The sequence below is a fragment of the Primulina tabacum genome, chromosome 4 (genome assembly GCF_025594145.1).
Source record: "Primulina tabacum isolate GXHZ01 chromosome 4, ASM2559414v2, whole genome shotgun sequence".
Lineage (NCBI taxonomy): Eukaryota > Viridiplantae > Streptophyta > Magnoliopsida > Lamiales > Gesneriaceae > Primulina > Primulina tabacum.
In genome coordinates this window covers 44,077,092-44,096,844 of record NC_134553.1, presented here as the reverse complement: position 1 = coordinate 44,096,844, position 19,753 = coordinate 44,077,092, and the positions used below count along the sequence as shown (strand labels likewise).

General features: G+C 41.6%; 1 protein-coding gene across 7 annotated transcripts; it reads right to left on the bottom strand.

Annotated features, from left to right (window-relative positions):
• Positions 1 to 103: 103 nt before the first annotated feature.
• LOC142543345 (kinesin-like protein KIN-13A) lies at positions 104 to 19,741 on the bottom strand. 7 transcript variants are annotated; one of them, XM_075650553.1, is made up of 15 exons: positions 19,564 to 19,731; positions 19,443 to 19,487; positions 19,226 to 19,347; positions 18,771 to 19,011; positions 18,192 to 18,413; positions 17,901 to 18,092; positions 17,681 to 17,785; positions 17,466 to 17,543; positions 17,040 to 17,121; positions 3,409 to 3,571; positions 2,801 to 3,130; positions 1,702 to 1,920; positions 999 to 1,596; positions 844 to 909; positions 104 to 667 (listed from the first exon to the last, which is right to left on the bottom strand). In XM_075650553.1, exons 4-15 carry the CDS (start codon positions 18,978 to 18,980, stop codon positions 485 to 487), a joined length of 2,448 nt encoding a protein of 815 aa, XP_075506668.1. In that variant the 5' UTR covers positions 18,981 to 19,011; positions 19,226 to 19,347; positions 19,443 to 19,487; positions 19,564 to 19,731; the 3' UTR covers positions 104 to 484. The 7 variants fall into 7 exon arrangements, with proteins under 7 accessions (XP_075506668.1, XP_075506669.1, XP_075506670.1 ...); XM_075650554.1 differs by having other exon boundaries at positions 19,281 to 19,347; XM_075650555.1 differs by having other exon boundaries at positions 18,771 to 19,025; positions 19,291 to 19,347; positions 19,620 to 19,719.
• Positions 19,742 to 19,753: the final 12 nt, after the last annotated feature.

The following is a 19,753-nucleotide window of genomic DNA, read 5'->3' as shown; positions in this document are numbered from 1 at the left end:
AAAATTTTCTGGCCTTGCCACAATTGAAGGTTCTTTTAGATAAGTAAAAAGAGAAGGCAAATGCAAAGTTTACATCTAAACTAAATGGTACTACAAAGCATCATGACAATTTCAGTACACATCTTGAACACATGCATGGTTTGAGCCAAAACAACTCCAAACCAAGCATCAAGCATACAAGAACAAGCCTTCTGTTTCATGGTAGCAGTACGGTAATTCATATTACACATGAAATGAATTAACGAAAGATCGGTTGATCCTTGGTATACAGACAATTCTTCAACCTTTCTTATATTCTCCTTTGCATTCTGCTCTATAAATGAAATAAATTCACCAGGTCATTTTGTTTACATATTTGACAGTTAGAAGTGAGCTGTACTTTGGTAAAAAAAAAAAAAAAAAGCCAAGGATCAAAGACCAGGTCATTTTGTTTACATATTTTCTTATACCTTGACGTTGGTATTGGCTAGTGAAAATATTTGCCTTACCGCAACACTCTCTTTCTACTAAGTATTTCCTGCTCTTTCAATCGATGCTGGAACCTTGCTAGGCGAGCTTGAAGGCTGACAAGACTAGCTGCTTTGCGTGAGAGCACAAAATTCAACTGAGTTACATAATTGTCAACATGGCTTCCTGGTTGGTCCACTTCTGCCAATAGTTTCATTTCCTGGAAATCAAATCAAAACGAGTTAATTCTCACCATTCATCTTCAATGTTCTCGAATGAGATTATTTACTTGACGTTAAATGAGTTTTCCAGCCATAACGCAATAGCCCAATCCGACTGTTCATTCAAATGAAATTCATTTTCCAGGAAAAAAAATTTTAACAATTGTTTGCTTACTTCACGAACGATCTCCATTGTATCTTCAATCTCTTTTCTGTGAGCTGAAATGAGGGCCTCTTCCTCCTACACACGACAAAATATTAAATGCATGGTCTATGTTCTAATAAGACTTACGACACAAAAGAATCAGAATAACTGAGTACACACTGAACCTCAAGTATCTCGTTGATGCTTTCGTGAGAAGGTGGCTCAGATTCATTCTGTTTATCGACGGTGCTGGTTACATTAGAACTGTTTATATATTGCCGCTGCTTATAGCTGCTAGTTGGCACATCAGAATTGTCGCCCTCTTTTCTCGGTCCATGTCCTGGCCTTTCATCCCTGTAAGGTTTTTGCCGTGGTGGAGACACTTTCTGCACCTTATCTTCTATATCATCAGAATTCTGTGAGTAGAAAACTGAGTGGGCCCTTTGACTCGTAGAACCCTTGAAAGTGTTTTTAACATCAGGACGTTCGGTTTTCAAACTACCAGCAGTATCCCCACTTTCCTCATGGCCATTAAAGGTAAATTTGGAAGAAAAACTAGATGGTAGTTTCTCATCATCAGCAGAAAAATTGTAAGGTAAACTTTCCTTCTCTAAAACCCGTCCACTTGTACCCACTGCTCTAGATTCTTGACGTTGCTCATAAATATCCTCTGTCTCAGCAGAAAGAGACAAAGTTGGTGCTGATGAAGATTCTTTGACACTAGGTGGCAATGAACTAGCCTGATCCTTCCTGGGATTCCCACCTTTTGATAGACTTTTGACCCTGTCAAACCATAGCTTACTTCAGTTTAAGCTGCGTAAAATTTATACGCAAGGAGTGAAATAGAGTACACACGAGAAATCAATTAAAGAAATAAAATAAACAGACCTATCAGCATATCTCAAAGTATTGAGAGTATGCTCGCACGAACCAGCATTTGGAGAAATGCAAGAGATCATAACAGTCCTTGAATTTCCGACAAAGGAGTCACGAAGGACCTCAGTTAGTTTGCTACCACGGAATGGTATGTGAATCTGGTCATTGTCAAGAGCACGAATACACTCCTTAAGGGCCAGAAGACTCTTGTTGATTTCTGCTCCTTCAATCCTGGATACAAACAATAATATGCCCAAATATAATCCCCAACCATTCATAAACAAAACAATTATGAGGATAACTTAAAGCACGTGTTAAACAGATCACTTTATAAAGATCTAATAAGGCTTGGTCACAAAATTATTATTGCAAAAAAGACCTAACAAGTGACCTTTACTAGATTCCGAATATCAGTTACCAAAATGTCCCATTTGACAACAAAAGAAAAACAAAAAACTCATTTGAGAGAAACTTCAGTACTTGATTAAATAAATGCTTCCATTTAGAGGTGTCAAAGACATCATTCAATCAACTCTAGAGTCATTATTAAGGTGGACAGTCGCTAAAAAATTAAAAAGGAAAAAAAAAGAAGAAACAAACCCCAGGTAAGAATAATGCAAGACCAGCAGAAAATAAAAAATGGCCATTCCATTCTATAGGTCTGTTCTCCAGAAAGGCACCAAATTTAACAGTTGAACACCAAACACATACAAAGTCTTGTTTCTGGAATCAGAAAAACCACATTCTAGAGCACCCTCTAACCAAACCCGAACCAAAAAGAATATGAAATAATCATGTAATATATTCATCACAAACTTCAAGATCAGTAAAGACAAAATTAAACAGGTTCTACACAATAAATAATCAAAGATCATAAAGGTGTTTCTTATTTCAGATAGCGAAATCAATCAGAAAGAGGTAAATACCAGAAAAATAGGTAACACCTTGAAAATATACAAGACAAAAATATGAACTTTCCATGTGTACTGAAAAGTTTGTTTGTGGAAGAAGCAACAGAGGACATATTAAAATCTTTAATTTTTCTAATTCAAAAAAAATGGTTAAACACAAACAACTACCAATTTCTACTGAATTTCTTCAGAAATAATACCGAGTTTGCCGGTCATTATCTGTAGTGTCGGCCCCTCTCTCACTACCAGCAAGATCAATGAAAGAAATCTTGCCAACAACCTTCGCATTCCTGGCATCATTTCCATCAATATTTCGTTTAGATTCCTTCACCTCATTGTGCTTCTTCACAGCCAGTTGCAATATTGCATGAGATCTGGAAGACTCTTCATTAGCACCAGTAGAACCTGTGCTTCTCGCTGCATTTCCCTTCTCAATGTATTCTTTCACAATCTGTACATCCAGGACTTCAAACTCCTGCAGTCCAACAATGCAAACTTGTTGTCTTCCATCCTCTCTCATACAGAGTTTCCTACATAAGAAAAAGTCAGAAACATTAGCCTAGATAACAAAAGTTTTTTTAAAAAAGAAAAAGGAAAACAGAATTTAATGGTCACCCCTCACAAATCTGGAGGTTACAATTCAGAATTTAAGGAAGTAAAAAATCATAGCTTGTCATTTTATTACAGCATAATAAATACTGCATTTACACATTTAGTTGCTTTAATTTAATAATGTAATTATCTGCATCATATAGAAACGAGTAAGATTTCCAATACAAAATAAAGGAGACCAAGTTAGAATACTAACTTCCTATCACTAAGAAGATCAAAAAGTTTTCCACCATATATCTCAAAATAGCTAAGCCACAACTTGAATCTTTGAGTACGATAAATTGGCTGATGCAGGTATCTAACAAGGTCTTCCGCAGCTCTAAGAGGTAGCGGCTGCATGGTGTATGTCTTACCACTTCCTGGAGAAAGAGAAGACGTAAATTCAGTAATCCTACAGAATCCATAGGATCTTAAACCATTAGTTGAAAACAAGAATAAATAGACAGATAAAATTTCAGAACTTCAGTTCACACCACACTAAACTGCAGCAGCACACAAGGACGGACACAGGAATTTTGTTTAGGGGGCACAGTTCATATAAAATCACAAAAGCATCATTTATATCAACTAAAGGACGAGCATAAATGTTTGTTGTGTTCCTTTCAAGAGCTAACGGAAGAGAGAGAGATTTTTAGAATAGGTCGATGATGCGATCCGGGTAAAATAGATTAGCCGGGTCGGATGCTCTACCGGATCTGTTATCGATATGATGTAGGGAATAAGAGTGAAATATATGGATCAAATGCTTTTCTCCTCGAACAGCTGGAAAGATCTTCAACAAAGAAAACCACGTGAATAGGCTCCGGAGGGGTGTCCGGCGTGGCCACTCCGATGCTTAAGTCAGTGAAGGACTCAAGCAATGAACCAATATAACCAGATAATGGTTCTGAGATTGGTGTAGAGGATGAGTAGTAAATGAGCAATAATTGTGTATTCAATATCTCAATAGAGAGTAAATGCAAAAAGAAAACCTGGTATTTATAGTAGGGGATGTAATGATAACCTCGTTCTTTGTCAACCACTTGGATTGGTGTCAGAGATAGGTCGGCCGCCCACACCCTACTTTGTCAGCATAATTAAATGCGGTACTTATATCGAAGTGGCCTGGGAAGAAAGCCTTCCGATAACTTGCATGAGAGCCCGGACATCCAATAGCCCGGGGAGAAGACGTCCGGGACGTTTGCTGGCCCGGGCTTCTGGTGAACCTTTTCCCTAGACCTTCCCTGTCCTGAGCTACTCCTTCAATGTCCCGGGTCCCCCGGGATCCGGGTTCAAATCTTTCCATTGCCTCGGGTCATCCATGACCCAGGAATATACCACACCCTGACCCGAGCATTATCCATTACCCGGGTCATCCCGAGACATCATCACTCCCTCCTTAAATAGTCGGGCTAAAGTCATACTCGCTGTCCCGGCTGGTCCTGTGTGCCCGGTCAGGGAAGATAATTTGTCGTTTAGTATCCTTGAGTCACTAGGGCTGACGTCATAACATTAGGGCGACGTAAGCCCTGCAATTAAAACCTGTCAGACACTTTTCGTATTCCGAGAAAAGAACATCATTGTGACGCCTCGAATTTCGAGCCCGTCTTTTCGAATATCCCGCGCAATTTCCCATGTAAATCTTGTCCGTTTATATGTTTTGCGATCGACGGCTCAGATCATTCCCCCTTCCTCTATCTATATTTTCACCCTCAAATCATTTTCACTTTTTACTTCTTTCGTTCTGATTTCCCTCTCCGGCGAAGCATTCTCCCATCTCCGGCGATCTCCTCATTTCACCAGTCACCCGTTCTTACTCAGTAAGTTCCTCTTCCTTTTTTATTCTCTTCTTTTTCAGCATGTCGAACTCCACTTCTTCTACTTCTGGTCAAAACGTCAGGGGTCTGTCGGAGGATAACTCCCCGACCCCTTTTGAAACTTCTGCCCACATTCCTATAGCCATACCCATTCCTGTTTTCCGACCTATTTCAAAAAAACAAAAAACCACTACTTCCCGACCTGCCAATTCCCGGGGCAAAGAGGACAAGGTAGCAGGGCCTTGGGGTTTTCCACAGTGATCTCTACGCTTCGTCTCGGGACTTCCGAGGATATTAGGTCTATAGGGTCCATTCCTTCCAATTACAAAATCGTGATACCTGGGCCCAGTGACCACCCAGACACCCCACCCCTGGGCTTCTAAACTTTCTTCGTGGAACAGCTCAAGAGTGGGCTCCGGTTCCTGATTCACCATTTCTTCGAAGGGGTTGCCCGGTTCTTTGGGCTCCCGATTAACCATCTCCATCTTAACGCCTTCAGGATCATGGCAGCCACCTTCATTTTGTTTCGTATGAAAAATCTACAATTAATTCTCATATCTTCCACTTTTTTTATTCATGTCGTTTTAATGAAGGGGTCTTTTCTTTCATGGCCCGTATGAAATACCATTTTTGACAGACATCCCTTCCTCTTTGAAGGGGTGGAAAAACAAATTTTTCTTTTTACAACTCCCAAATCTCCCGACATGTGCCACGGGTTTTCTATCCTCACTTTCCGAGCAAACTGAACTCCCCTGAGACTACAAACTCCATCCCCCTTTCACCCAGGCTTTGGCTGCTATAGAGGGCCAATCCTTCCTGTCCTCAGTGTTGATTGGGGGGATAATCTGGTGTACTATGGGATCGGGCCTCGGCCTGAAAACCCCGTGGACCAGATGATCGATGAATTTAGCCAGGCTGGGTCACAGGCCGGTAAATTACTTTTCCCTTGGTCATTTTAAACTCGCGTTTTATTTTTCTAACTCCCCTCTTTGATGCAACAAAGGAAGAAATGATCAAGGTCAGCCTTCTTGAAGTAGCTGCCAAAAAAAAGGCTGAACAAAGGCAAGCCCAGGCAGAGAAGAGGGCCTGGGAGGCTCAAGAGCAAGAAGAGCGACGGGTCAGGGCAGAGGCCGAAGCCCGGGAAGAGACTGCCCCCACCAAAGACGAGACAGCTCCTCCGGTCAGTGAAGAGGATCCGGCCCCTCTGAATCATCGAAAAAGGAAAGCTGCGATGGAACCAGTCTTTGAGACAATGACCATGGAGGAGGAACTTGAGACAATAGTCCGATCACACCCTCCTCCCGGTTCATCTACCGGCCTTACTCAACAAGGCGAAGTGCCCCTGGTCTTGCCCAACATATTTGGCGATGACATAAGCACGGATTTAACCAAGGTGGCGCGAGGTCTCTTTCGTCCTGAAGAGGTCGAACACCTCAAAGGCCTCCACCCCAATCAAAAACTGTACGAGGGGGTTGCCCGGTCCTTCTCGGTAAGCTCTTCACTTTCTTTTTTTTTTTTTACCAATATGACATTTCCTTTGGTTGCAGGGCCTGCAGATGCTCATATCTGCTTATGAACAGGTAGCTGGGGCAGCCAAGAAGGCGAATCAACAGGTCTCCTCTACCCGGGAGATGCATAACAAGCTTCAAGAAGAATTGGACCGAATGACGGGGATCCATGAGCATGTTTTGGCCAGGGAAAGAGCCGGTTGGAAGCAGCAAATGGACCTGATTCAAGCAGAATTGGTCAGAGGCTCGGTCAGAATCGGAGTTGACCCGAAAAGCCCTTGCTGACCACTCGGCCACTGCTAAGCCAGAGGTGCAGGCGGCCAAGGAAGAAACAGAATCCTCCCGGACCCGAGTTGAAGAGCACAGGCTGCTCTGGATCTCTTGAAGACCTCCTAGGAAGAAAAAATAGCTCAATTCTTGAAGTCCCGGGAGTTCAAGAAGATGGTGGCTGATAAAGCTTTTGTCTACTTTGACCTGGGCTTCAATAAATGCTTGGAGCAGTTTCAAGAAACAGGCCTCGTTCCCCCCGAACAAAAAGACTTACCAGATTTGATGAAGGCTCCTGCCTCTCTCCCGGAAGACGAGAAGGAGGAGGAAAATAAACTAGACCCCAAGATAGATTAGGATTTTAATTTCTTCCCAGGCTTCCGGGCACCTTGTAAATTCTCATTGTTTAATGAAATATGTTTTTCCTTCATCATTTTCTCGCATTTCATAAGTAGTTAAAAATATTCCCGTGTAAAAATGGCTCACATTTTTTCGAATATTTTCACAATTTATAACTTACTAAAAATCTTTTTAACATGTAATAAGATTACAAGTTCCTGAGCTTATGCGGTGACTGGGGTATGGGTCCTCTGGCCAAGGTACGGGTCCCTAGACTTTGGCAGATAACCGGGGTACGGGTCCCCGGGCCAGGGTACGGGTCCCTGGACTTGGCAGATAACCGGGGTACGGGTCCCTGGGCCAGGGAACGGGTCCCTGTACTTGGCAAATAACCGGGGTACGGGTCCCCGGGCCAGGGAACGGGTCCCTGGACTTGGCAGATAACCGGGGTACGGTCCGCGGGCAAGGGTACGGGTCCCTGAACTTTGCAGATAACCGGGGTAGGGGTCCCTAGACTTTGCAGATAACCGGGGTACGGGTCCCTGGACTTGGCATATAACCAGGGTACGGGTCCCTGGACTTAATAGATTGTTGTCTGAATAATTCCTTTATTTGATGTACAAATAACATACACAAGGACCGGACTTTAAGTAAAATATTTCTTCAAATGAAATGTATTCCATGGTCTCTTAAGGGCGTGTCCCTAAGAATCTTCTAAATAATAAGCTGCCCCCGAACTAACTCTCAGAATCACTTTGAAAGGTCCCTCCCATCGTGCTTTTAACTTCCCCACATCACCTGCTGGCTTCAACTTTTTCATAAATAGGTCTCCGACCTGGAAATCTCGTGCTCGAACATGTTTTTTATAAGATTTTATAATCCGGCTTCGATAAGCTTCCATTCGAATGGCTGCCCGATCTCTTTTTTCTTCAATCAAGTCAAGCTCAATGGCCCGGGTCTGATCATTGTTATTCGGATAAGATTCCACCCGGGCAGAAGATTGTCCGATCTCCACAAGTAAGACTGCTTCTGAACTGTAGATTAAACTGTAAAAAGTTTCCCGGGTAGCTGTTCGGGGTGTAGTATGATACGCCCACAATATACTCGACAATTCTTCCACCCAATCTTTACCTTTTCCATGAAGTCGGGCCTTTAATGCTTGCACAATGATCCTATTAGTCACTTATGTTTGGCCATTGGCTTGTGGGTAGGCCACCGAGATGAAAGACTGAGTTATCTTCATTCTTGGCACCAGTCTTTACCCTGGAACTGCCTCTCATTGTCTGAAATCAATCTTCTTGGGATACCAAATTTGCAAACAATATTTTTCCAGAGAAATCTCATCACCTCTTCCTCAGTAATTTTAGCCAAAGGTTTAGCCTCCACCCATTTAGAAAAATAATCCACAGCCACAAGGAGGAATTTTTTTTGTGCCCGGGCTACAGGAAATGGACCAACGATATCCAACCCCCATTGATCAAAGGAACATGATGTTGAGAGGGGTTGCATGCCGGTAGTTGGATTATGTTGAAAGTTAGAATGATACTGGCAACCTTTACATGCCTGGACAAGTTGACCAGCATCTTGATTCATTCGGGCCACCAAAATCCGGCTAATATTGCTTTCCGAGCCAGGGTGGTTCAACCGAGATGTTCGCCACAGCACCCCTCATGTATTTCTCGGAGAACGTATTCTACTTCATTTTCCGTTAAACACTTGAGCAAAGGGCCCTGATATGATTTCCTGTACAAAATATCATTCAAAAGGACAAACCTGGGTGCTTGATTTTTTATTTTTAAAGCTTAAGCCCGGTCTTCCAGGAGCTTGGTATGAACTATATACTCGATTAAAGGAGTCATCCATGAATCCTTTTGCGTCAATGGCACGTTTTCATCAATAGAGAGAACTAGCGGGGTAAAACACAGGACTTCCCGGGTGGTTATGTCTGACATAGAAGCGGCTAATTTGGCTAAGGTATCAGCTTCCCCATTCTCTTCCCTGGGAATTTGTTCGATGCTCCAATCAGCTAGAGATGCTGCCCGGGCTGTGATAAGCCCCAGATATTTGAGCATTTTTTCATTTTTGGCCTCGTATGTTCCTTTTATCTGCTGGGCGACCAATTGAGAGTCGGAGTAAATAATGACCCGGGAAGCTCCGACTTCCCGGGCGGATTGTAGTCCTGCCAGAACGGCTTCATATTCAGCTTCATTATTGGTGACCCCGGAGTCGATTCTTAGAGCCAATTCAATCTTCTCTCCTGATGGAGCAATCAAAACTACTCCGACTCCACATCTTGACAAATTCGATGCACCATCAACAAAAACACTCCATATTTCTTCTTCTCTTGGTTGAATCATCTCTATCAAGAAGTCTGTAAATGCCTGGGCTTTTATAGCAACTCGAGGTTTATATTCAATATCATATTCCCCGAGCTATATTGTCCACTTATCCATCTTGCCCGATACTTCAGCATGTGTCATGATTCTTCCAAGCGGGGAGTGAGAACCACGATAGGATGTGAGAGAAAATAAGGTCTTAGCTTCCGGGCAGTCACCACCAGGGGCAGGACTATTTTCTCTACTTCACTGTAATTCAACTCTGCTCCTCTGAGGGCATGGCTGACATAATACACTGGCTTTTGGTCGGTCCCTTCCTCTCGGATAAGTACAGAGCTAACAACATATTCTGTGGTGGACAAATAAACCCATAGCTTTTCCCCGGGCTCAGGTTTTACCAGGACGGGTAGCTCGGACAAATGCTTTTTTAAATCTTGAAAAGCCTGCTCACACTTTTCATCCCATCCAAACTTTTGTGCCTTCCTCGGGACTTGAAAAAATGGGTAGCTTCTATGGGCAGACCAGGAAATGAATCGAGGCAGGGCGGCGATTCTCCCAGTTAACTTCTGCACTTCCCGAACTGATTGGGGGGAAGGCATGTCAAGTATTGCTTCAATCTTCTCTGGGTTCACTTCAATTCCCCGATCTGTTACCAGAATACCCAAGAATTTCCACTTTTGACCCCGAACACACATTTGGCCGGGTTGAGCTTTATCCCATATTGCTTCAGGGTGGCAAATGTCTCGGCCAGATCAGCAACAAAACAAGAGACTTCCCGGGTCTTGATCAGAATGTCATCCACATAGACTTCCACATTCCTGCCTATCTGCTTCTGAAAAACATGATTCATCAGACGCTGGTATGTGGCTCCGGCATTCTTCAATCCAAAGGGCAAAATCACATAGCAGAAAGTGCCTCCAGAAGTGATAAAACTAGCATTATCTTTGATATGAATCTAGCCAGCCACTATGTGTTCCAAGAACCAATCCCGAGAGGACGATTGAAGAAAATGCATAATCACATAGCAGAAAATGCCTCCAGAAGTGATAAAACTAGCATTATCTTTGATATGAATCTAGCCAGCCACTATGGGTTCCAAGAACCAATCCCGAGAGGCCGATTGAAGATGTTGAATGTTGCCCTTCATTCAACCAATGAAAGCTTGGAAATAAGGCTCGAGGGGTTCGGGTTGCATCACCATCAAGTAGATGATGAATTGGAAGCTTGCGCCTTAGCGCGTTGCGGGAAGTTTGAGCCGTCAGAAGACTATTTTATTAACCTAGTTTCCTTAGTTTAATTAATTCTTAGTTAAGTATTGATTTGTTATCTTTAAATATGCAATTTTCTATATTTAGGTTTTCGTTACGTATATTTAAGAGAATACCATGTAAACAAAAAAAAAACTTTGATTCATTATTGATTTGATATCAAATTGTGAGATTTTCTCTCAAACACACTTCGGTGTTTTCAAAATCGAACTTTCAAAGGTGGATTCTTTTGTTCGTTCGTCTATCGATTTTCGCAAGTATTGCCAAAGACGGGTCCTTTGGAGGTTCTTATGAGATTGGTCGCCTATCGCTGATTTCTTGTTGCTAGACCACGTGATCTAGAGGCGAGGATCGTACAAATCCATCATTCGTTTCAATCACATCGGGGCCACACATAGATTCCTTCGCCGAGTGTTCTTCGCACCCGTTCAATTTTCGGATTTACAATTCACGTGAGTACGATTCACGAAAAATACTGTTTACGAGTACTGTTCACCAGAAATACTGTTCACGACTACTGTTCGCGAAATACTGTTCACGAGTACTGTACACGAAAAATACTGTACACGAGTTACTGTTCACCCGAAATACCATTCACTATTTTTCAATGTTCAAGAGTACTGTTCGTGAAACACTGTTCACGATCTTTCACTGTTCACGAGTACTGTACACGAAAAATACTGTTCACGAGTTACTGTTCACGATTTTTCACTGTTCATGAGCACTGTTCGCGAAAATACTGTTCACGGATTTTACTATTCATCGAATTTACTGTTCATGAATTTTCGAAAATCCTGCACTTCTTCTGAATTGTTCTTGGTGGATCTAGTTTAGTCGTATTGAGTGTTGTGCTGTGGAGGGTGAGTTAGATGATGTGCAAGTTGTTTCTTTTGCTCCACTGTCTACGAATGTAATATGTATTGGTGAATCAATTTATTATGAGTTGAGAGAAAAAGAAAATGAGATGAGCGAAAAAGAGAGTGATAAAAAAGGCGGGATGGCCATCGATGAACAAAAAGAATTGCGTGAAAAAGAGGTCAAACAAACAAAAAAAGAAATTATATGTATGGCCCAAAAGAGTGAGGATGAGCGACTCTTTATTTTGAATAAACCACTTCATGTACATATGTGCAAAGTTGGTTTATTTTAATGAAGTAGCCGGTTCGATCCCGAGCATTGTTAAACTCTACTTGCAGGATTGTGGAAAAGGCATGAAATGTATTGATCTCCCTAGCTATCAAGAAAGACAAGATTTGAGGACAAATCTTTTTGAAGAAGGGGAGTATCATATGAATCTAGCCAGCCACTATGTGTTCCAAGAACCAATCCCGAGAGGACGATTGAAGATGTTAAATGTTGCCATTCATTCAACCAATGAAAGCTTGGAAATAAGAGAATACCATGTAAACAAAAAAAAAACTTTGGTTCATTATTGATTTGATATCAAATTGTGAGATTTTCTCTCAAATACACTTCGGTGTTTTCAAAATCGAACTTTCAAAAGGTGGATTCTTTTGTTCGTTCGTCTATCGATTTTCGCAAGTATTGCCAAAGACGGGTCCTTTGGAGGTTCTTACGGGATTGGTCGCCTATCGCTGATTTCTTGTTGATCTCACAATTTGATATCAAATCAATAATGAACCAAAGTTTTTTTTTTTGTTTACATGGTATTCTCTTAAATATAAGGTAACGAAAACCTAAATATAGAAAATTGCATATTTAAAGATAACAAATCAATACTTAATTTAGAATTAATTAAACTAAGGAAACTAGGTTAAGAAAATAGTCTTCTGGCGGCTCAAACTTCCCGCAACGTGCTAAAGCGCAAGCTTCCAATTCATCCTCTACTTGATGATGATGCGACCCGAACTCCTCGAGCCTTATTTCCAAGCTTTCATTGGTTGAATGAAGGGCAACATTCAACATCTTCAATCGTCCTCTCGGGATTGGTTCTTGGAACACATAGTGGCTGGCTAGATTCATATTGTACTCCCCTTCTTCAAAAAGATTTGTCCTCAAATCTTGTCTTTTTTGATAGCTAGGGAGATCAATACATTTCATGCCTTTTCCACAATCCTGCAACTAGAGTTTAACAATGCTCGGGATCGAACCGGCTACTTCATTGAAATAAAATAAACCAACTTTGCACAGATGTACATGAAGTGGTATATTCAAAATAAAGAGTCGCTCATCCTCACTTTTTTGGGCCATACATATAATTTTTTTTTTTGTTTGTTTGGCCTCTTTTTCTCACAACTCTTTTTGTTCATCGATGGTCATCCCGACTTTTTTATCACTCTCTTTTTCGTCCATCTCATTTTCTTTTTTTTTTCAATATCAGATCTATCAACGACTAAACTAGATCCACCAAGAACAATTCAGAAGAAGTGCAGGAATTTCGAAAATTCATGAACAGTAAATTCGATGAATAGTAAAATTCGTGAACAGTATTTTCGGGTGAACAGCAACTCATGTACAGTATTTTTCGTGTACAGTACTCGTGAACAGTGAAAAATCGTGAACAGTATTTCGCAAACAGTACTCGTGAACAGTGAAAATCGTGAACAGTTTTTCGGGTGAACATTACTCGTGAACAGTATTTTTCGTGAATCGTACTCGCGTGAATAGTAAATCCGAAAATTGAACGGGTGCGAATAACACTCACTCGAATCAAGCAAAACTGGCTCTGATACCAAATGATGCGATTCCTGAGGGTCAATAATTTTTTTATATTGACGTCGGCGAAGGAATCTGTGTGTGGCCCCGATGTGATTGAAACGAATGATGGATTTGTGTGATCCTCGCCTCTAGATCACGTGGTCTAGCAACAAGAAATCAGCGATAGGCAACCAATCCCGTAAGAACCTCCAAAGGACCCGTCTTTGGCAATACTTGCGAAAATCGATAGACGAACGAACAAAAGAATCCACCTTTGAAAGTTCGATTTTGAAAACACCGAAGTGTATTTGAGAGAAAATCTCACAATTTGATATCAAATCAATAATTAATCAAAGTTTTTTTTTTGTTTACATGGTGTTCTCTTAAACATAGGTAACGAAAACCTAAATATAGAAAATTGTATATTTAAAGATAACAGATCAATATTTAATTTAATATTAATTAAACTAAGGAAACTAGGTTAAGAAAATAGTCTTCTGGCGGCTCAAACTTCCCGCAACGCGCTAAGGCGCAAGCTTCCAATTCATCCTCTACTTGATGGTGATGCAACCCGAACCCCTCGAGCCTTATTTCCAAGCTTTCAACATTTTCAATCGTCATCTCGGAATTGATTCTTGGAACACATAGTGGCTGGCTAGATTCATATCAATCTTGATTTTCCCGGGCTAAGGGGATTTGATGGTACCCCTGATAATCATCCATAAAGCTCAATAATTCGAACCCGGATGTTGAGTCCACCAATTGATCAATCCGAGGAAGTGGATAACAATCTTTGGGACAAGCTTTATTTAGATCTTGGAAGTCTACGCACATTCTCCATTTCCTGGTAACTTTAGGAACAAGGACCACATTCGAGAGCCAAGTGGGAAATTGTACCTCCCGAATGTGGCCGGCCCACAACAATTCTTCCACCTGTTCATCAATGACTATGTCCTTCTCGGGACCAAAATGCCTTTTTTTCTGCTTCACAGGCCGGGATCCCGGGATAATATTCAGTTTATGCTCAGCCACGAGGGAGGAGATCCCGACTAATTCCTGTTGAGACCAAGCGAAAACATTGATGTTAGCTTTTAAACAATTTAAGATACTTACCTGGGTGGGAACATTAAGGTCTCGGGCCACCCGGATATGTTTCCCCAGCTCAACTTCCACCGCTTCTTGTTCTTCCTCCGCAACAAAATGCACCTCCTTTTCCCCGGCCACTTCCTCGGCTCGACTCACTCTCTTCCCCTTGTCTTCCTTCCTTGCCCTCTTTTGATCCACCCGGACAGTTTCCCCATAACACCTCCGGGAGGAAGGCTGATCTCCCCTGACTTCCTCGACTCGTCCTCGTACCGGAAATTTGATTTTCTGATGGTAAGTGGAGGCCACAGCTCTCATCTCGTTCATAGCTGGCCTCCCAAGGATAATGTTGTATGAAGATGGGGCATCCACCACTGTAAAAACCGTCATGACTATCTTTCGCACATCTCCAGTTCCCAGGGTTAATGTCAATGTTACTTTCCCGTCTGGATATACAGCGTGACCCGCGAAGCTAAGGCAGTCTCAACCGCCTCCAACTGGTACTCATGTAAATCCATTTGAATCAAGGCCTCTTTGAAGATGACATTGACAGAGCTGTCATTGTCAACGAAAAATCTTAATACATCATAATTGGCCACTCGGGCTTGAATAACCAGAGCATCATTATGGGGTAGACTGACTTCCCTTGAGGTCTTCTGGGCCAAAACTTATGACCGGCTCATTACTCCCCTTCCCATCAATTTCCAGACTCTCTTCTACTTCTTGTTTTCCGGGCCCGATTGGAATCGCCATCTATGGACCCTCCCAAAATCATTTTTATTACTCCTCAAATCGGGGAAAAGTCTTTCTTTTCTATTTGCTTATGCTTCTTTTCCCGGGAACTTCCCTCTTCTCTTCCGCTCCCACTTGAGACAGCTGCTGATCTCCCAGAAGTATTAGGTCCGGGGCGCCAGGCTAACCAGGGTGGTTGCCTTGGCTCACTATGTGTGTTAGATCTTGGCGCAGAACGCTGATTGGATTCTCTTTTTAAAGTTCGACACTCACTAGTGTCATGGGAACATTCTTTGTGGAGGGTGCAATACCCTTTCTTCTCTGGTCTCGACAATGGTGCCTTTGAACCCGGGCGCTGGGTCAAGTCTGAGCTACATTCTTGAACTTCCCGGTCCCGGGCGATTCTCAAGGGAATATGAGAAAAATGCTCTCTCCTCGGGCCTGACAACCCGATCTCCCCGGGCTCTTTTCAAAGCCTCTCTTTTTGGTTCTGGGCTTCTTCCATATTGATATATTTTTCCGTCCGGGATAAGAGATCTTCAAAATCTCCGGTCAACTTCTTTGTTAGAGATCGAAAGAAATCTCCTTCCCACAACCCCTGCATGAACGCAGTGGTTTTTTTCTCGGGGGCGCAGGCAGGGACATCCAAAGCTACTCGATTGAATCTTTTGATGTATGCTCTTAAAGTTTCATCATGTCCATGCTTCACTTCAAACAGACTAAAAGCAGTCTTCTTATATTTCTTGCTGCTGCTAAACTGGTGCAAAAATATTTTTTGAAAATCTTCAAAAGATTGGATAATTTGAGGCGCCAATCCTTCGAACCACCTCTGCGCGGAGTCCACCAAAGTAGTCAGGAACACTATGCATTTAATTTGATCCCCGTAACAATGTAGCATGGCCATGTTTTCGAATCTGGCAAGATGCTCTTCAGGGTCAGAACTCCCATCATAGTCCTTAAACCTGGCTGATTTGAAGTGCCCGGGAAGTGGTTCCCGGACGATGATGTCAGAGAATGGGCAACCCTTAATAACAACTTGAATAGAGCCGACTTGTCCCTCTAACACTTTCACCTACCTTTCCTGTCCTGAGCTACTCCTTCAATGTCTCGGGTCCCCCGGTATCCGGGCTCAAATCTTTCCATTGCCTCAGGTCATCCATGACCCAGGAATAGACCATATCCCTGACCCGGACATTATCCATGACCCGGGTCATCCCAGGGCATCAGTTGAGAAGGAATATTAGGGAAAAAGGTTTTGTAGCTTTATACAGTCGTTGTTTGGTGATGGTCATGTTCTTTGTAAAATAACTATTTTATTAATTAATAAGGGTATATTAGTAACTTCACAAGAAAAAAATGAGGGTGGGCCGCCCATGATCCCCCTCGTCCCTGTACGAGTCCGCCCCAGGCAAAACAACACCAACTAATACAGTCTAGAACCCAAGTGGTTCCATCCAAAGAACCTCAGGCATTCTCGTATAAAGTTGTTGAAGCAGCAAGAAACTTCTTGGTGTATTTTTTTTATATGAATAAAAAGTTCCATCACCAAATATCCATAGAGGTACTTTGATTCAATAGTAAATAAGCCTTGTGCACCTTTCTTCATATGGATTTGACAATTAAAAATGAATTGGATCAAGATACAAGGAAGTGTAAGACTGTGTTGATGCAAATGAATAGCAAAATTATTCAGCACGGAACCTCATAAAGGTTTTTGACAAACAGAATCTAGTACGTTTACACTATGGAGATGCACCTGAACTTTACATGCAGGCCACATAATACAAGGCCATCAGCAGTAGGAGACTCAATAAAAAGAGAAAGAGAAAGAGAAACCCACCTGTCTGACCGTATGCAAAACATGTTGCTTTGGTACGTTGAAAAATGGTAGGTATGATTGGCTCCACAGTGTTACGGTATACCTAATTAGACAAATCATAAGACCAAACGTGAGAACGTCCAAACAGAAATACGAACATCCCCACTCATTTCCAAACTTGTACATACGAATCCCACCCAGAGAAGAAAAAGTAAGGAATTTTTTTTTTCAGCATAAACCCTCGATCAAATCCACCCAACCCAAAGAAATGAGAAAGAGAAACTAAACAAAGTACATTCCAGCATATTTCTTTTTTTTATCATTATTACCTAGTGTGGAGGGGAGACTCGAACTCGAACTCGAACTCGAATCGTTATAAGGGGGAGAGGGTGAGACACCAATTGGGCTAGGAGCCCGGTCTCGCATATTTCTTAATGAAGGTATTACCTCATCATTCGTTACATACTCATCCAGAACCGCATCAAAATAGAACTCATGTTTCTCCACATAAGCTGTCAGGTCCACCTTCATTATGATTCTAAATTGTTAGCCCTGAATACCAAAAAGACTAATGGAAAATTATTTACTCAGTTCTATATTGATTTCTACACCACATTATCAAATGAAAAATACTGTTTCATGACGCTAAAACTGTTTCATACCTTTAATTTTGGTTCATGAACTGATAAATAAACATCATCAGACACAGTGACAACATCATCCTCTTTCCGAGCAATTTCCTTCCTATTTAAAGGTCTCTTACGCACCTGAATTCAGAGGAAAGATGTGCTTATATTTCTCACTCAACACACTCAAAGTAGCAATAAGAACTGCATTGATAGGTAATCCAGTTTCAAACACTTCCGTAAGTATGCAACATACCACAACTTTAATCTTGGCCACATTGTTTTCCCTTGAATTGTTCTCCTTCTCATTTGCCAACGATTCTGCAGCAGCTTCTACATCTGTCTGCACTCTTTGTTGTCTGCTGGCTATCTCTTCATGGTCAGTTTCAAAAGTTGTAGTAACAGTAGGCATGAAAGGTGATGGCTCGAACGGCTCCAAGATAACATGCTGAAAACAAATTAAATGAACTTACATCAGGACTGGACTTTACTTAGTCGCTACAAGGAAAAATTTTGTTTAACCAAGTCAATATTTAAGCATGCTTACATCAGATAATAGCTCTGTATCATCCATAGAATGTAGATCCAAAAGCCCAGCTCCGAAATCACCCCTAAACTCAGGGGAATAATATCCGTCTGACAAAGCAAATGCACCTGAACTATGGGTACTCGGAACATAAGGATCAGAAACAGATTCACCATTAAAATTGAGATTCCTCATCAGTTTGAAGAGCCTCTGCTTCTCTTCCGCGGACTGTGGTCCATAACCCTTCGCACACAACCACAAAATCCTCTATCAATCAGAAGATTAAGATGCAAGAACTAAAAGATTATTCACTCATACACTCCCCTCACCACCACAACCGGCAAAAAAAAAAAAGAAGAAACAGAAGAAGAAAGCATGTACGCAGTAACAGAAATGCTCAGAAAAACAGGATGGTCTTCCTTAGTTTTTGTCACTTATGATAAAAGTTCTAATTTTCACAATACATTTTCCTAAGTGAAAGAGAATAACAATGCACCTGAAAATGTTGTCCCAAAAACAACTTAAATGAAACGCGCTAAAGAAAGAGGAGAACAAATCATAAAAGAAGTGGGCGTACATACAAGGAAATACTATTATTACCTGCATTAAAAGGTTCGGCAGCACGCGATGATCAACCGCATTGGATGCAATAGGAGAGGCCAGATGCTGCAATCCAGCAGACTGGAGCCATCGCGCCATTACAGCGGCGTCGCCCGCATCACCACCGGACATACTAGGTCCAGTATTGTCATACAAGACGGTGGCCGCCGCCGCACCGCTCGGCTGCACCTGGCCGCCGACGTGGCGCATCGATCTCTTAAGGGGAGCCAATTTTCAAGATCTGTTAAACAAAAACTTCCAAGAATCAACAGTTGATGGTTTCAGCAAACAACAACAATAATGATGATGACAAGTATCGTTCACGTTAAAAATAACAATACCTTAAAATTCAAAACGGGACGATTTTAATAAAATACTTAGATGGGAAATTCGAAACAAAATCAAAACTTCAAACGCGATCCCCACACGCACCCGCAATGCAATATAATTAACACCTAGATGGGAAATCCGAAACAAAATCAAAACATCAAACGCGATCCCATGCAATACCTAAAAAAACAGCTCGGTTCCCCAGAAAATGTCTACAATGCCGATTGCATCACCAAAAATGAAAACCCTGATAAGATCAACCCAAAGACAACACATTTCAATCGAAAAAACAAATAATCAAAAGCGGGCCAAGATTAAATACATAAACAAACATATCCACACCCATATACGGGAATCAACACCGATTCATCAAGAAACGGTACAGATCTGCAAATTCAAAAATATAGAATCAATAATAAAGAATTGAGTTGGCGAGATCTTCACAAAAATATTAAGAGATTACTTTGAGAATAGTGAACAGAAAGCATCAAGCGATCATGAAAAAGAACCTGAATATACATACACACACATACAGAAGCTTTGGTATTTTTACTTAGCTTTAGAGTTTGTAAGAAGAAATTGTATATATAAACGGCTAATTTGAAAATCGTATGCATGAACATTTTTGCCCTTTCAACCAACCTATTAATTTA